Genomic DNA, 18,658 nt, shown 5'->3' on the forward strand with positions numbered 1-18,658 from the left:
ATACTATGGGGTTAAACACCCTGAATCATGTATAGACAAACGTTCCAGTATTATAAAGCTTTCCCCTTTCCCTATTTTGGAAAACTAGATCATATTACAATTTTTCTGTTTCCAATGTATGGACAAGCTATTAGGAGGACTAAGCCATTATTAAAATAAGTGAAATTTTGGTCAGATGAAGCTTTGTGGAATTTTTTTGAATGCACCAATTAGAATGTGTTTAGGAAAGCTGCAACCATGGTAAATCAAGGCAGTCTTGAGGAGCATACGTCAGCAATCACTGCATACATTGGTGAATGTGCTGAGGATGTAGCAACTATTAAAGCAGGTAAGTCATGCCCCAGTCAGAAATCTTGTGTAGCACCCTCTAGTGTGCTAGGTGTCCATAGTTGTTAGGGTAGGTAAATTGATCTGGCTGAAAGCTAGGCCTGGGTTGAATCTAGGTCAGGGATGAGTGACTCAGGGAGGCTGGGTGACTCATTAAGCAGCACCTCTGGTAACTCCCCCTGCTCCCTGGAACCTTGGAGAAGCTTCCAGAAGTAGTGGGTGGAGTCTAGGAGGAGCTACTTGGAGTATCGAGGAGGGCAGGGGGTGGACACCTCTTAAATACTCTTGAGTCATGCCAACAGGGGTAGTTGGATGGAAGATAGAGATGGAGTGCTGAGGAGGCTGTCAGTGGCCCTTTAGGCTGCCCCCAGTCTGGGGGGATGACCTCGGGCCTGGTGCTTGGGTGCTGGAGGGACCCTCTACAACACACAGGGGAATCCTTGTCTGTATACACTGGAGCAAGTGTAAGGACAGCAGGAGAGAGAGTCAGAACATCCGGGAGATCTCCTGAGTGTTAGTCTGGAGGGCTGGTGAGTGTCAGTCTGGAGGAATGGGGTGGTTCAATCAGGAGGACTGTGAATAAGTAGCCGAGAGGGCTAGTGAAAGGAGCTGCTGCAGCCAGGAGGGCTAGCAGGGCCTGAAAAGGTGGTGCTGGGACCAGTGACCACAGGAGGAAGTGCAGTAAATGTGTTAGAGGTGTCACTCTACATACTACAAGTATAGGGGCTGCGAGTCCCTGCCTGTAATGGGCTAGTGCTGCAGATTTTTATACAGTGCTGCTAGCATTAGTAAATAGAAAAGTATTTCATATTTACATGTTTTAAACTTTTTTTTTTTTACATTTCCTTAGTTACTTCCTGGTTTCCAGGCATATGCCACAATTATGTCATACATCCACGAAGTCTTTAAGAGGGGAGAAGGGGCCTTCTCAACTAAGCACACAAAGTTACATAGTTGGCAAGGTTGAAAAAAGACACACGTCCATCAAGTCCAACCTGTGTGTGTGCTTTTATGTCAGTATTACATTTTATATCCCTGTATGTTGTGGTCGTTCAGGTGCTTATCTAATAGTTTTTTTTTTAAATTATCGATGCTTCCTACTGAAACCACTGCTTGTGGAAGAGAATTCTACATCCTTACTGCTGTTACTGTAAAGAACCCTCTATGCAGTTTAAGGTTAAAACTCTTTTCTTCTAATTTTAGTGAATGGCCGCATGTCTGACAGCGTCATGATTGGACGCTGTCATGATGACTGTATACAATCATGGCTCATTGCTCTTAACCCTGCCCCACTCTATAAAAGTATTCTTTCTATAGCGGCCATTAGGGATGACCCCGCGGTTGAAGCCGAACGTAAGTTCGACTCGAACATTTGTTGTTTCCCATTCGATGAATTAAGAACATTGTGGGGTGTTCACGGGAAATTCAAGCGCCCGCAGAACGCCCAATAATGCACTGCAAGTTCGCAGTGCATTGATGGCTGCTGGTTGACCAAAGTATGCACCTGACCTGCATGCTTTGGCCAATCACAGCGTGCTCTGCTATGAGAGCCATGATTGGCCAAAGGCAGAGTGCCTTTGGCCAATCATGACTCAGGGGGCTAAGTCCACACCTCACACTATGTAGGGCTGCTTACATAGAGGCTATACATAGTGTAATGAATGAGAGCAACAAAATGACATTTCTAAAGGAAAAAATGTAATTTAAAACTCCTTGCGGCTGTAATGCATTGCCAGATCCCATCAATATACTTAAAAATCTTAGAAAAAAGTGCACCAAAATAAAAAAAAAGGTGCGGGGATCCCCCCAACATCCATACCAGACCCTTATCCAAACACGCAACCTGGCAGGCCATAGGAAATGGGAGGGGGATGAGAGAGTGCATGTTTGGTTTTTTCGTTCCGTCAGCGCTGTGATTGAAGATGGATTTATATCACGGGACACTTTTTTTTTTTTGGGTGAATGAGTAGGGGTACAATGTACCAAATATAATAAAATAAATACCGGGGCTCAAATAATATTCTAATGATATGCTGCACTCAAATGAGCCCCTTCTAAAGCCTTGTACACGCGGTCGGAGAATCAGTCGGAATGCGTCTTATCGGACCGTGTCGTCGGATAATCCGACTGTGTGTGGTATGCATCGGACTGATTCCGTCCGAATCTCCGTCCGACCCAATTTTCCAACATGATGGAAATATTTCCCGACCAACTGGGCCAGACGGACCTAATCCGATCATGTGTAGAGCATTTTCATCGGACCAAGTGCCACGCATGCTCACATTCAAATTCCGACACGGAAGCGCTCGTTCAGGTAAAACTAATGCTCGTAAGCGATATAGCACATTCGTCACGCTGCAGTGTTAAAAAATCATTAATCAAGCGCATTCTCTTGTTCTTTACAATGCTGCAAGAACCAACTTCTTTTGATGCTCATAGTCACACACACTTCTCCCGAACGGATTTCATAAAGCCGCGTACACACGGGGCAGACTGTCTGGCCAACTTAGTCCGTCAGACAATCCGACGGACAGTCCGTCATACTTTCGAATGAACGGACTTGCCCACACACGGCACTTTTTGAGCGGACTAATACGGCGTACTAAGTCCGCCATACTATCCGCCCTACTTTTGAAATGAACGGACTCGCCCACACACGCGGAGGAAAGTCTGCTCATTTCGAGCGTGTCTCCAGGTAGGCGGGGCCCGCGAAGGAGACGTCGCTGGCCCCGCCGCCTGGTATGGACTTAAAGGGGAACCCCAACGCCAAAAAAAATTGGCGTGGGGGTCCCCCCCAAGTCCACAACAGACCCTTGTCCGAGCACGCTACCCGGCCGGCCAGGAAAGGGGGGCGAGCGAGCGCCCCCCCTCCTGAGCCGTACCAGGCCGCGTGCCCTCAACATGGCCCCCCCACCCCAAAGCACCTTGTCCCCATGTTGATGGGGACAAGGGCCTCTTCCCGACAACCCTGGCCGTTGGTTGTCGGGGTCTGCGGGCGGGGGGCTTATCGGAATCCGGGAGCCCCCTTTAATAAGGGGGCCCCCGGATACAATGTACCCCTACCCATTCACCTGTAAAATAAAAGTACCAAAAAAAACACAACACACGAGATAAAATACTTTATTGCACAGCTCCGGGGGTCTTCCGTCTTCGGGGGTCTTCTCGCCGGACTCCTCCGCTATCTTCTTGTAGCTCTTTTGCTAGCGGAGGAGTCCGGCTTTCTTCCTCGCTGCCGGCCTCTTCTCCCGACTTCGGGGGTCTTGTCCCCCTCTTCGGTTCTTCTGCCGGGCCACCGCGCCTTCTTATAGCTCTTTTACAGGCGGTGGCCCGGTCTTCTGTCGCCGCCGTCGCCGCCGCCTTCCGTTCTTCTTCTTCTGTGGGTTTGGGGCGGGAATGGAGGCGTGTGTGAGTGAGTGAGAGTGAGATGAGAGCACCCGGGCTCTCTGCCTCTGTCTCTCCCCTCTCCCTTTGATTGGGAAAATGTACGCTGCTTGTGTGACTAGCGTCCCTGCTGCCTGACTTTTTCGCCCTCACTCTCCATCGATGTCTCTCCATTGAGCCCTACGGTCTTCGGGACGCTTGCTGTGCCTACTTCCGTCTGCTTCTGCGGACACAGCCGAAAGTATCCGAAGGAGGTCCCGCTGTTGACTCGGGTTATCGCGAGATCCCGAGCAAATACCCAAAGCCAACTCGAGGTCAGGTCGGAAGAGGGCACGCTGCCGACTAGAGCCGACACAGGACGCCCCGCGGAAGACCAGTGGAACGGGGCTGCTCCCGCTAGCTAGCTGGCTTATGTGCTATGGGGGACGCCACTCGAGTTCTGAGCCTCGCATGACTCGCGAGTAAGAACGGATGGGAGCAGTGGAGCACCTGGACGGCGTATAGCCTAAGACAGCAGTCTAGGCGAACGGTAATTCGAGCTGCCAAGGAAAAAAATAAATCATGCTTCAGCAGCAGCAGCTAAACTTGAGCGTTTTGCCCATGCGACTTCTCCAAGTAGGAAGGGACGCTCCCATCCAGCGGGTCAAATGGGGCCACAGGTGACAACTGGGGATAGGAAAAGCACTGGTTATCCGCCCTTAAATCCTGTTACTCCATCTTCAGGAAGCAAGGCAAGCAATCTACCCCCAGGGGAGAATAAGGCGCTTTACACGTCCGTGGAACCGCCAGAACCCCCTGAGTCGGGGGCTGGCGAACCCACGTTGAGAGAGATATTGCAGGCAGTTAATGAGTGCAAGGACTTTATTTCAGGTCTTGATAATCAACTGAGTAATATCAAAAATGAATTACACTCTATGAGCCAATTGTTGAGTAACACTGTTGATAGAACGACTGTACTAGAGGGAAGATTAAGTACGGTGGAGGACGAGCTCCTCCCATTACAGCAAAAAATAACTGGACTACAGAAACAAATCACCACAAAGGCATCAAAAATAGATGACATGGACAATAGAAATCGCAGGAACAACGTGCGTCTAATTGGCCTGCCAGAGGGAAGTGAGGGCACTAACCCCATAGCCTTCCTGGAGAGTTGGTTTAAGGAGTTATTGGGAGATGCCTCTTTTTCCCCACTCTTCTCTATAGAAAGGGCCCACAGAATTCCCTCTAGTGCCCCGTACACACGAGCGGACTTTTCAACATCCAAAGTCCGAAGGACCGAGTCCGTCAGACTATCCGATCGTGTGTGGGCTGCAACGGACTTTTGATTCGCCAAAGTCTGACGGACTTTAGAAATGAAGCATGCTTCAAATTTTCCCGACGGAACTCCGCCGGACCCGGTCCCCTTCGAAAACTCCGCTCGTGTGTATGCTACTCCGACGGACTAAAACCGACGCTAGGGCAGCTATTGGCTACTGGCTATGAACTTCCTTATTCGAGTCCAGTCGTACGTCATCACGTTCGAATCCGTCGGAGTTTAGTGTGATTGTGTGTGGCCAAGTCCGTTCGGCCGAAAAGTCTGTCAGAACTCCGTCGGAATTCCAGCAGAACTCCGACAGAACTCCTTTGGAAGTCTGTCGGACTTAAGTCCGCTCGTGTGTACGGGGCATAGGTCTCGGTCATTGGAAGAACGCTGTAGGCCGTTGATATTGAAATTTGTCAGCTATAATGACCGAATGATCTTAATGCGAAGAACTCGAGAACTGGGAGACATTTTTTACAAAGGGACTAGAGTATCATTCTACCCGGATTATTCATCGGACTTGCAGAAACAGCGAGCTGAGTTTATTTCCATCAAACGTACCTTGCAAAAATACAAGATATCATATGCATTATTGTACCCTGCTCGACTGCGAGTGTCTGCTTTGGGCTCAACCCTGTTTTTTAATACACCACTTGAGGCTGCAAGTTGGTTGGAGGAACATAAAGGGACCCTGTAGAGCTATGTAGCTATGTAGCATTACTTTGCTTATAAGGTTGATCTTAGTGAGGAGGAGGGGGAGGGGGGGTGGGGGGGTTTCCCCCCTTTTTTTTTTTTTTGCACTGTGGGTAACATTGAATTTATAAATAGTTGAGATCAATTGATAAGGTATGTTATGTCACTAATTGGTATTTACTATGGGGTAGGGTGGAAGGAACGGATAGAATTGTGGCACAAGTAGTATTATGTATGTCCTTTAAGAGCGTGACATCGGGGTGACACGGGGGGCAATTAAGATTAGGGTGCTAGCTACAAAATGATTAATTAAATAGTGTGAATTACATTGGAATTTGATTGGTAGGGGGCTCCTCCCCCTTTTATTTTTATTTTTTTATTTTTTTATTTTTTGCACTATTGGAAATATTGATTCCACAAATAATTGTAATTGATTGATGGAACATGTTTTGTTATCAACTGGTATTTATTATGGGGTTGGGGGGGAGGGGGGGAGATGTGGATAGACTTGAGGCACAAATAATATTATATGTTTTTTTTTTTCTTTCTTTTTTTTTCTAGGAATGTAACATTTGAGTGATGTTGGGGTTAAATAGATTGGGGAGGGTGAATATTTTACTGATCATTGGGTGTTAGGTAGGAAATGAGAGACTACGTAGTGCGAACGACTTGGTATACTCAAGCTGTGAAGGACGTGACAGACGGACTTTGATTAGCGGGGGACTCTCATTTACCGGATGGGGGGTGTTCCCCCCCTCTCTTCCCTCCCCCTTTCTCCTTTTTTTTTTTTTTTTTTTCTTCTCTCTCCCTCTCTCCTTTTCTTCCTCTTCCTTCTTTTCCTCTATCCTCCCCTTCTTGTGATTGAGAGATGAAGGGGGATTAACTAAACGCTACAAAAATGGCCAGGACATTTGGTGTCATTCCTAGCTTGGGGAGGCTGGGCCTACAGCCCAATTAGGGGGGGGGGGGGGGGGTGGAGGGTCCGGGTGATGTTTGATGTGTATTGAGTAAGAGGGCCACAATAGAGACCCCTAGGGGACGCTCTGATGGGCAGGGGTGGGCGGGGGGGTGGGTAGGAGGGGTGGGTGGGTTTCTTCGAATACAAGCTGTGTGCAATGAGGGAGTGGCGGACGCGGGGGGCGGGGGAGGGGGTGCAGCCCTCTTCCCGCCGCCCTTTTGCCCCCTGCTGATTTAGCAAATATCAACGTCAATGAGTAGAGCAAGTATTATATCTTGGAATGTGAGGAGTTTGGGAGACTCAAGAAAGAGAGCTGCGGTTATATCAGAAACAGAGGGAAGTGGACCCGGTTTACTTTTTCTACAGGAGACGCATTTGACTCCTAATACTGCCTCACAGTTAAATAGTTGGAAATTCCAGGCATATTATCATTCTTTCCACTCATCGTATTCAAGGGGAGTGAGTGTCTTAGTAAGGAAGGGAATGGATTTCCTATGTAAGGAGTCCTCTGTTGATGAGGAAGGTAGGTTTGTCTTTCTGTACTGTATGATTGGTAGGCAAAATTATATTCTTGCTAATATCTATATACCCCCTCCTTTCAAGCTGGAGGTTATGTATAAACTATTTGCATTCAGCTTGGACAAACCAGGTGTGCCGTGGATAATATTAGGCGACTTTAACGAAATATTGGACAGGAGCTTGGATAGATTTCCTAGCCCTGATGGGATTAGGGTAGGTCGGTTACAAGGATTTTTATCAGAAATAGGACTGAGTGATTTATGGCGAACGCGACATCCCCAGGAGAGGCAATATTCCTGCTTTTCCAACACCCACCATACTTTATCAAGAATAGACATGGTTTTTGGGAATAAGGAGGCTTCGGGGTTGGTACAGGACATAGAATATGGTGTTAGGGGGATTTCAGATCATTCCCCTCTGTCTATCACCGTGAGTAGGGATGAGCTTCGTGTTCGAGTCGAACGTACGTTCGACTCGAACATTGGCCGTTCGTGCGTTCGGCGAATTCCGAACATTTTGGCCGTTCGCGTCAAAATTCGAGTGACGCGCGCGCGGACCACAATGCACTGCGTTGGCGCAGTGCATTGCTGTCCGATGATTGGCCAAGCATGCACTGTGACCCCGCATGCTTGGCCAATCGCAGCGCCGGCAGCGAGGAGAGCCATGATTGGCCACAGGCATCCTGCCTGTGGCCAATCATAGCTCAGACTGTGTAGTGCATGCCCCACACTATATAAGGCCGCCTTTAAGGCGGCCTCCTGTAGTGTGTTACTTTGCATCTGAAGCAGTGGGTGTTCTGTGTACCTTCAACACAGTACACACCAATCGTTTTTGGCTGATTTCCTATCTTGCTGCTGTGTAGTGGTTGTTGTCTGTGCCCTGACTGCAGTATACACCACTATATTCACCTCACCTATATAGCTAGTGATCTAGCTTTAACCACTTAACAACTGCCCATTGCCGATTAACGGCTTCAGGGCGGTTGTTTAACTCAGAGAGGCCATTAATTAACGGCCTCCCAGAATTCTGCTCTCGCGTGCCCCGAGGTGTGCGCACTCGAGAGCATCCGTGACCGCCGGGTCCATAGGACCCGGCGCATCACGGTAAACGGCCGCTCATAGCGGCCGTTTACCACGTGATTGCTCCGTCAAATGACGGAGTGATCACTTGGAAACAAACCGGCGTCATGTTATGACGCCTGTTCCTCCCTCCCCTTTCTGTACCGATCGGTACAGCGGAGGGGAAAGAGATCGGTGTCAGCAGCGATGTGGGCTGCATCTGCAGTGCCCACATCGCTCCTCACCGAATTTAACCCCTCAATTCCCTGCCAATACTCTGCAATACCAATGCATACTCTGCAGTACCCTGCCATTACTCTGCAGTACCCCGCCATTACTCTGCAGTACCCCGCCATTACTCTGCAGTGCAGTACCCCGCCATTACTCTGCAGTACCCCGCCATTACTCTGCAGTGCAGTACCCCGCCATTACTCTGCAGTGCAGTACCCCGCCATTACTCTGCAGTGCAGTACCCTGCCATTACTCTGCAGTACCCCACCATTACTCTGCAGTGCAGTACCCCGCCATTACTCTGCAGTGCAGTACCCTGCCATTACTCTGCAGTACCCCGCCATTACTCTGCAGTACCCCGCCATTACTCTGCAGTGCAGTACCCCGCCATTACTCTGCAGTACCCCGCCATTACTCTGCAGTGCAGTACCCCGCCATTACTCTGCAGTGCAGTACCCTGCCATTACTCTGCAGTACCCTGCCATTACTCTTCAGTACCCCCCATTACTCTGCAGTAACCCCCATTACTCTGCAGTACCCCCCAATACTCTGCAGTACCCTGCCATTACTCTGCAGTACCCCCCAATACTCTGCAGTACCCTGCCATTACTCTGCAGTACCCCGCCATTACTCTGCAGTACCCCCCATTACTCTGCAGTAACCCCCATTACTCTGCAGTACCCCCCAATACTCTGCAGTACCCGCCATTACTCTGCAGTACCCCGCCATTACTCTGCAGTAACCCCCATTACTCTGCAGTACCCCCCAATACTCTGCAGTACCCCCCAATACTCTGCAGTACCCGCCATTACTCTGCAGTACCCCCAATACTCTGCAGTACCCTGCTATTACTCTGTAGTACCCCGCCAATACCCCGCCAATACTCTGTAATACCCTGCCATAAATTGCCATACCCAGCCATACTCAGAGATACCCAGCCATACTCGGTGATACCCTGAAGTACCCAGCCATAGACGCCCCCCACCCCTCACCGCCCTCTGGTGCTTCTACCAACTCGCCAGTACGATCAAAGCCAGAATCTTTTTTTTTTTTTTTTATTTCAGGCTTCCCAGCCTAGAGGTGAGATGTGGGGTCATATTGACCCCCCAGATTTCACTGTAAAGAGGACCTGTCATCCCATATTCCTATTACAAGGGATGTTTACATTTCTTGTAATAGGAATAAAAGTGATCAAAAATATATTTTTGGGAAAAAAAATGTCAAACTAAAATAAAGTAAAATGAACAATAAAAAAATAAAATAAAAATTAAAGCGCCCATGTCCCCATGTGCTCGCATGTGCCACACATGTGAGGTATCGCCGAGAATGTTAGAGCGAGAGCAATAATTCTAGTCCTAGACCTCCTCTGCAACTCAAAACATGTAACCAGTAAAAAAATATTTAAAGCGTCGCCTATGGGGATTTTTTAAGTTGCGACGTTTGGCGCCATTCCACGGGCATGTGCAATTTTGAAGAGTGACATGTTTGATATCTATTTACTCAGCATAACTTCATCTTTCACTTTATGCAAACATTGGGCTAACAAGTGGTTAATAATAGAGCTAGTCTGCGTGCTCTGTACCCAGTACATACCGCTATACTATAGGGCAGGCCCCTACTTTCAAACATCCAACTTACAAACATCTCCTACTTGCAAACGCAAGGAGACAGCAGCAAGTGAGATGAAAAAAGATGGACAACAAAACAAAATTATACAGGGGTGATAATCCTTCCCTATGTTTTCCAAAAAGCTTAAAGATATTTTTTTTGACTGGAGCTACACTTTAAAAATGTACCGGTTGAAAATGACAAACAGATTCAACTTAACACAACAAACCTACACAGTCCCTGTCTTGTTTGCACCGCCTGTATACTGCTGTTCTGAGTATATAGGGCCTGGGGGCCACACGCATTTCCTTTTTTTAATATGGGTACGGGGTTCCCCTTAATATGTGTACAAGACCCAAATAGGCTGGTAATGGGCAGGGCTACCCATGCCATTTTTCTGAATGATTTTCAACCATATTGCAGGAACCAGATATAACATTAAAACCGCAAGCAGTTTTCAATTATGTTATTTCTGTTTAATGTCATTTTGTGCAGTCACTGTTCTAAACACGGGAAACATGTGGCACTTCACAGGCATACTATAGACACCCCCCAGGCACCATATTTAAAGGAATATTTCACTTTTTTTTTTTCACTTTAATCGTCATTAAAATCACTGCTCCCGCCAAAACGGTAGTTTTTAAAACTTTTTTTTGCAGTGACCCATGTCCCCTGAGGCAGGAGGCAGGTCGCCAAACCCTTTTTAGCACACTATCTTGCATATTAGCCGTTAAAATTAGCACTTTCCAATTCGAACGTTCGAGTCCCATAGACTTCAATGGGGTTCTAACGTTCGTACCGAACGCGGGGGTCGTTCGCAAGTTCTGGTGCGAACCGAACCGGGGGGTGTTCGGCTCATCCCTAACCGTGAGTATGGGAGATAGAATTGGCCCGAGGGAGTGGAGGGTAAACCCTGCCTGGTTGGAACTGATCGGCAGTTCAAGCTCCCTTTTGGATAAGATTAGGGAATTTCTTCAGGTCAATAAAGGTTCAGCAGCGCCTGGAATAGTTTGGGATTCCCTAAAAGCCTATATCAGAGGTATACTAATACAGCAAATTGCAATAACTAAGAGGAAAACTCGAGAGCAGGAGAAGGCAATAAGAAGCGAGGTTACTCATGCAGAGCGAGCGTACATAGAAGATCCATCATTTGATAGGCAGAAGGTATGGCTGGATAGTCAGCAAGTATATAAAATGGCACTCCTGAAGAAGGCGGAAAATAGGCGCATATTTCGACGCCAACATTACTTTGGCGAAGGGGAGAGGGTGGGTCCTGCCCTCTCCCTACTGGTTCAAACCAATGGCTCCTCTACAGCGCTACAGGTGATTAAAACACCGGATGGGGATCTTGTTTCCAGCCCTTCAGAGATTATGAAGATACTTGCTGACTATTATAAAAAGTTATATAAATCAGTCACATGGGGCCAGGGCAGTCCAGTTATTGATTTTTTACATCAAACAGCAATTCCAACTCTATCAGAATATGATAGAACGAGTCTTGAATCTCCACTTACGCTGGAAGAGCTAAAAAACGCAGTTGCTGAAATGCCCAACTACAAATCCCCAGGCCCGGATGGGCTACCAATAGAGATCTATAAACGCTATGGTGAAGTATTGTTGCCAGAACTCCTGGAAACACTAAATCATGCATTGGCGGTGGGTGAACTTCCCGCCTCAATGCTGGAGGCTAACATCACTCTAATACTTAAAAAGGGGAAGGATCAACAAGAAGTCTCATCATATCGGCCAATATCCCTACTATGCTCCGATGTTAAAATACTATCTAAGGCCCTAGCGGCCCGTTTAAACAATTATATCCATAAGCTAGTACACCCAGACCAGTCTGGTTTAATCCCGGGCAGGGCAACTAGTACTAACATCAGGAGAGTTTTCCTCAATATTCAAATACCCAGGGATAATGATGGACCTGGAGCTATATTAGCTCTAGATGCCATCAAAGCTTTTGATAGCCTGGAATGGAGCTATTTATGGGGGGTGTTGGAGCGTTTTGGTTTTGGCCCTTTGTTTATTCGATGGGTAAAATTACTCTATAGAGGACCTAGGGCAAAAATTTAAATGGGAACTGCATTCACTGAGGCGTTTCAGTTGGAGAGAGGGACGAGACAGGGGTGTCCGTTGTCTCCCCTCCTGTTTGTTCTGGCTATGGAACCCCTGGCTGTCCTGACGAGATCGCGCCCGGACATCCAGGGATTCCGACGTGGATCGGGGGAGGATAAGATCGCCTTGTTTGCGGACGATGTTCTGTTCTTTATTGGGGACATGAACTCTACCTTGAACAATGTGGTGCAGATGATGGGGGAGTTTGAGCAACAATCGGGGCTGGCAATTAATTGGAGTAAATCAGCCCTCCTTCCGCTGATCAGATCCGGGGATCTACTACCGCCTATAATTACTTGCCTAGAGGTGGTATCTAGGCTGAAGTACTTGGGGATTTGGATCTCCGGAGAAGTAAATCAGTATGTTAATGATAACTTGGCGCCACTATTGATGAAAATGAAACAGAAAGTTAATACTTGGTGTTGCCTTCCTCTTTCCGTGGCGGGGCGCTGCAATTTAATTAAAATGATCTGGCAGCCACAGTTGTTATATATTCTACATAACTCTCCAATTTGGATTAACCAGAAATGGTTCAAGAAGTTGGAATCGTTATTTCGGGACCTAATTTGGAAGAAGGGGCAAGCTCGGATCAGATTGCAGACAATGCAGCTACCCGTCGCGGGGGGAGGAGTGGCGATACCACATCCGAGATCATACTTTCTGTCAGCCCAACTCCAGCATTTAGCTGGGGCGGGGCTCCAAGTTGGAGAGTGCCCAAACCACAAATTGAGGATTGAGAATGCGCCCCATAAAGTATTGGCTGAAGTTTTGGAGGCCAATTCATTTGCCCATAGGTGCGCTACTAGTGCATTAATGAGGAAGGTGTGGCAGATAGCAAAGCAACTCATGGGAAATGTGGGAGTGACCAACTATACTCCATTATGGCACAATAGAAATATGGTTGAATTATATAGCATAGATAGATCCGTGGAATGGGAGAGGCAAGGGATTAGTAGGCTAGTGCAATTATATGAAGGGAACCTAATGAAATCCTTTGAAGATCTTAGGCAAGAATTTAGTATTTCCAACAAGACATTTTTTAAATACCTACAGTTAAGGCATGGAATTCAAGCCCAGTTTGGGTCATTAGTTATTGAGAGGTCTGAATCCCCCTCGCTCCAGGGACTTATTGACCAGAAGCTAGTAAAAGGTCAGATCTCTAGGTTATATATTAAACTTAGGGATAAAATCCTGAAGGGAGAGGGACCTGAAAAGAGCAGGAGGGGATGGGTAAGGGATGTAGGACCGATATCTATGGAACAATGGGACAAAATCCTAGAACAGGGGAGCTTGGTATCCATATCTCCATCTCAGCGAGTGTACCACTTGCTCCTTATCTATAGAGCATATTACACCCCACAAAAGATGTGGAAAATGGGCAGGAAACCTAGCGATGATTGCCCCAGATGTGGGGCGTCAGGGGACCTTCTCCATATGGTGTGGAAATGCCCAAAATTGTATAGGTACTGGATAGAAATAGTAGATAGAATAAACAGGATCTTTAAGACTACTTTGAAACCAGAAGCTAAGACCTGCCTATTGGGGATTTTAGAGGGTGGAGCCTCCTCCCCAATGAGGACGTCTGTACTAAGGTGCCTGTACCAGGCTAGGCGGTTAATAGCAATAAACTGGCAAGCCAGAAATCCCCCCGCATTTGAAACATGGGTCAATGAAATTAGTTCTACAATTTGGTGTGAAAGAGTGATGTTTATAAAGCAAAACAACTTAAAGAAATTCGGAGCACTGTGGAACCCTTGGTTGAGCGACATGGGCTACCCCCTCGGTGGGGCCACTGAGGGGCTGGCCTAGCACCCATTCGGTTGGTTTGCGTTTGGGGGGGGGCTCCTGCCGCGCTCCCCCTGTTGGACCACCCTATGGATGGGTCGCTCGGGGGTGTGGGGGGGGGGTCTGCCTTTTACCCCCTTTTCCCTTGCTCTTGGCGGCGTCCTTTACTACCCAACCAGTCAACCATTACTGGAGTGGCTGGAGCTAACAGAGTGTATTCGAAGAGGGGGGTGGGTTGGGCGGGGGGGTTGGGGGATAATTATATTGCGAGTTTTTCACAACTTGTGTGTTGAATACAGCTTTGTTTTTGTGATATTTATGCACGAGTTGAAGGCTTTTATGAAGTGTGAAACTTTTATTTTACAGGTGAATGGATAGGGGTACATTGTACCCCATACTCATTCACATAGGGTGGGGGGCCGGTATCCTCATCAACATGGGGACAAGGTGCTTTGGGGTGGGGGGGCCGCGCGGCCCCCCCTTCCCCAAGGCACCCCCCCATGTTGAGGGCACGCGGCCTGGTACGGCTCAGGAGGGGGGGGCGCTCGCTCGCCCCTCTTTCCTGGCCGGCCGGGTAGCGTGCTCGGACAAGGGTCTGTTGTGGACTTGGGGGGGACCCCCACGCCGATTTTTTCCGGGGTTGGGGTTCCCCTTTAAGTCCATACCAGGCGGCGGGGCCAGCGACGTCTCCTTTGCGGGCCCCGCCTACCTGGATACCCGCTCGAAATGAGCGGACTTTTCTCCGGGCGGGAAAAGTCCGCTCATTTCAAAAGTACGGCGGACTGGCACACACACGGGCGGATTGTCCACCGAAATGCGAGTCCGACGGACAGTATTACGGAAATTCCGAAATACTTAGTCCGCCAGACTGCACGCTGAAAAAGTCCGCTGAAGCCCACACACGAGCGGACTGTCCGCTGAAATGTGTTTCGGCGGACTAAGTAGGCGAGACAGTCCGCCCGTGTGTACGCGGCTTTACTCTTTTTTAACCATTTCAGCAATACAATTTTAGTTTGCGTCACATCTACACAATGTTTGATTTGTTTTTTTATTTTTGGGATGTTTTTTGGGGGGGGATTCCCTAAAAATCTCCTTTAAAGACACTTTGCTCATTTCTCCTTTTTTTTTACTTTTTATTTTTGGGTGTAAACTTACAACAACAACATTATTGTATTTTTTAGATTTTCTTTTTTAACCACTTGCTTACTGGGCACTTAAACCCCCCTCAGTCCCAGACCAATTTTCAGCTTACAGCGCTGATGCACTTTGAGTGACAATTACGCGGTCATACAACACTGTACCCAAATGAAATTTTTATCATTTTTTTCCCACAAATAGAGCTTTCTTTTGGTGGTATTTAGTTACAGCTCGGAGTTTTATTTTTTGCTAAACAAACAAAAAAAGATGCAAAAAAAAAAAAAATCATGTTTTAATAGTTTGTTATAAAATTTTGCAAACGGGTCATTTTTCTCCTTCATTGAAGTGCGCTGATTAGGCGGCACTGATAGGCTGCATTGGTGGGCACTGATGGGCTGCATTGGTGGGCACTGATGGGCTGCATTGGTGGGCACTGATAGGCTGCACTGGTGGGCACTGATAGGCATAGTTAAGGCGGCACTAATAGGCACAGATAAGGCGGCACCGATGGGCACAGATAAGGCGGCACTGATGGGCAAAGATGGGCACAGATAAGATGGCACGGATGGGTGGCACGGATAAGTGGCACGGATGGGTGGCACGGATGGGCACTGATAGGTACCACAGATAGATGGGACTGATGGGCACTGATAGGTGGCACTGATAGGTGGCTCTGATAGGTGGCACTGCTGGGCACTGATGGGCGGCACTGCTGGGCACTGATGGGCGGCACTGCTGGGCACTGATGGGCGGCACTGGGGTGCAGCACCTGAGGCAGATTTTGGGTGGCACTGTGGGTGGCACTGCTGGGTGGCACTGTGGGTGGCACTGTGGGCACTGCTGGGTGGCACTGTGGGCACTGCTGGGTGGCACTGTGGGCACTATGGGCACTGCTGGGTGGCACTGACAGGGGGGCACTTACTTTATTTCAGGATGGCACTGCGGGTGGCAGGTGGGCACTGGCAGGGGGCAGGTGTCCTTTTAAATTGCTGGCCGTGATCGGGACTGATGTCCCGAACACGGCCGCCGGCGATCGGCTTTTTTTTTTTCTCCTCGCGCTGTCAGCGCGAGGAGGAATACTAGCCGATTACCGGCTCCGTTTTATCACATGATCAGCTGTCATTGGCTGACAGCTGATCACGTGATAAGGGGTCGGGATCGACCCCTTACACGGATCGGTGATCAGGCGAGTCTCACGGACTCGCCGATCACAGAGCGCGCCGCGCGCGCCCCTCAGGGGGCGCGCAGGCCGCTCGTAACCGGGACTACGTCAATAGACTTAGTCCCGAAAATGTGGGTCCGCGCTATTGCCGTCATTTTGCAATAGCGCGGATCCCAAGTGGTTAATATACAGGAGGTTGTTTAGTGTTGGTACCCCTTGTTCTTTAGTTCACTTTGTATTTTGGAAATGTACCTGCCTGCTCACAAATAAACTCTACTTTTTGAAGGAAAACACATTACACAAGTATTTCATCAAACAAAAATAAAATTTATTTTGTTTGCTCGAAAATAAAAAGAGGAACGCAGCACTGGAGAAACGTCTTAACTTTGGTGCAGCCTTTGGCCCCCAGGGCAGACATGACTAAATTGGTGGCCTGAGGAATACATATCTCAGGGAGAGAAGTCTGCTCCTGAAGTCCTAGAGAGCAGGAAATTCAGATGCCATTTCTGTCCCCAGGATGGTGATCTTCAAGAGGCTGCATCTTCTGGCACACCAGACTCAACCCAGGCCATCACTCTCTGGTCTTCCTTTGTGACTTCCCACCAAGCATCCTTTCAGGCTGTGGCTGGGCTCCTGTAGCTGGGGCAGGAGGAGAAGGAGGGCGTTGGTGGACCTCCTGGCTGCCACTTGCCACAGCCTCCCCCCGACTGAGCTCTTCCTGTGTATGAAAAGGGGACATAGTTTTAGTTTTTTGATCATCAATCACACCATTTTGTGCTCCTGGCTTTTGCTAATTGAATGTTACCAAATAGAACAGACTATCATTCTGACACCAGCATTTTTCTTTCCCGTCCCAATCATTTTTGGTCACTACTGTCTATTAAGATGTAAACCACTTTGAAAAATCTCAACTTACTGATCAATAAGAACATCTAGTTAACATCATTAAATGTAACACAAGAAATATGTTCAACAATGCAATACCTGTCTCAAGCTGGGCCCCACCACATGGTGCTGCCTGGAAGGCCCAGGTTGGACATCAGAAGCCTCAGTTGGGGGTGAAGGATGCCTTGGAGGAAGCCTGGAGAGTGGTGGCCTGAGTGGTGGCCTGGGTACCCCCTGGTCTACCAGAAAATGCAGCCTGTCAAAGTGCACCATCCTGGGGTAATAAACAGCATCTGGATCTCCTGCTCTCAAGGACTCCAGGTGCTTCTTTCTCTCCCTGAAATATGTAAGCTTCATGGCCACAATTTTGCGATTCAGATATGTCATGTCTGCCGTGAGGGACCCTGATCTGCACCAAAGCAAGCAGTTTCTCCAGTGCTGCGTTCCTCTTTGATCTGTCATAATAAAACTTGTTGTGGAACTGCCACAGGCAGGGCATCTCCATGTAGAGCTTGAGGAATAGCCCCATAAAGTTGGCATTGGTGAATGGGTCCATTTTGTCTGCAAGACACAACACAAGACAAACCCTCAAATACTAATAATGCAATTAAAATCCCTCCTAATCTTGTCCCAACAGCGGCCTAGATACAAGCAGTCTAGTCTAGTGAAGCACAAAGTTAAAAATGTTACCTTAGTTTCCACGTTCGCCGCGTTCGTGACTCACACTCTCCTCCCAGATCGTACGGACGATACACATGTGTGGCGTTTTATATACAGTGTGCATGCGTGAAACTCCGCCCGCCCCTGACGTTCTTTCCAGACTATTCCCTGCCCCTTCGCTTCCTGCGCAGTGGGGAGAGCACATGGCGGAGAGAACGCAGTTGCACAATAATAGTTCCACTAACGAGGAGGAGGGTGAGGAAAGCCCGGAGCCTGAAACATCCCGATCCAGGAAGAGAAGATTTAAGGCCTCAAATATGTCTTTTGGAGAGATGTTGGAGATGGTCGACATATTGAACAGGACCGACTATGATGGGAAGTATGGACCTTACCCAAACCCAAATATCAGAAAGGCCAAGATCATGAATAAAGTTGTGAAGAGTCTTCTGAAGAATTTTGGGGTACGCCGATCCAAGGATCAACTGAGAAAACGCTGGTCAGACCTGAAACTGAGGGAGCACGAGCAGTACCTAAGGATCAAGCGTGTTCTTAAAAAAAGTAAGTAGTTGTCGTGTGTTCATATGATTATTCTTGCTTGCATACATGCTCCATGTGCTTTGATTTCATGTTGTGCATTTTAAAATGGCCACTTTCAAGGTCATGGTTTTGTTCGTTCGTATGAAACATCGTTCTGCAGGGAAGTATTCCAGCTTAACAAAGTGGCCCCAATAATGTTCTCACCTTGTAACTCGGCCCAAAAACACAATTGTACAACACTTGCAAGCAATGTTTCAGATTCCTATTTATGCCCTCTGTGTGCTAATTAATCTTTGTTT

The 18,658-nt window shown here is 48.0% G+C and overlaps 1 protein-coding gene across 1 annotated transcript in view; it reads left to right on the forward strand.

Moving 5' to 3' along the window:
- Positions 1 to 237: 237 nt before the first annotated feature.
- LOC143929786 (pancreatic triacylglycerol lipase-like) overlaps positions 238 to 18,658 on the forward strand; it is a 96,062-nt gene continuing 77,641 nt past the window's right edge. Inside the window, exons 1-2 of the mRNA XM_077453764.1 lie at positions 238 to 328; positions 4,432 to 4,824. Of these exons, the coding sequence (XP_077309890.1) occupies positions 238 to 328; positions 4,432 to 4,824 (484 nt within the window). The remainder of the gene's footprint in view (positions 329 to 4,431; positions 4,825 to 18,658) is intronic.

This window comes from Lithobates pipiens, unplaced genomic scaffold (genome assembly GCF_037356315.1).
Source record: "Lithobates pipiens isolate NorthernLeopardFrog02 unplaced genomic scaffold, aLitPip1_a1.2 Scaffold_25, whole genome shotgun sequence".
Lineage (NCBI taxonomy): Eukaryota > Metazoa > Chordata > Amphibia > Anura > Ranidae > Lithobates > Lithobates pipiens.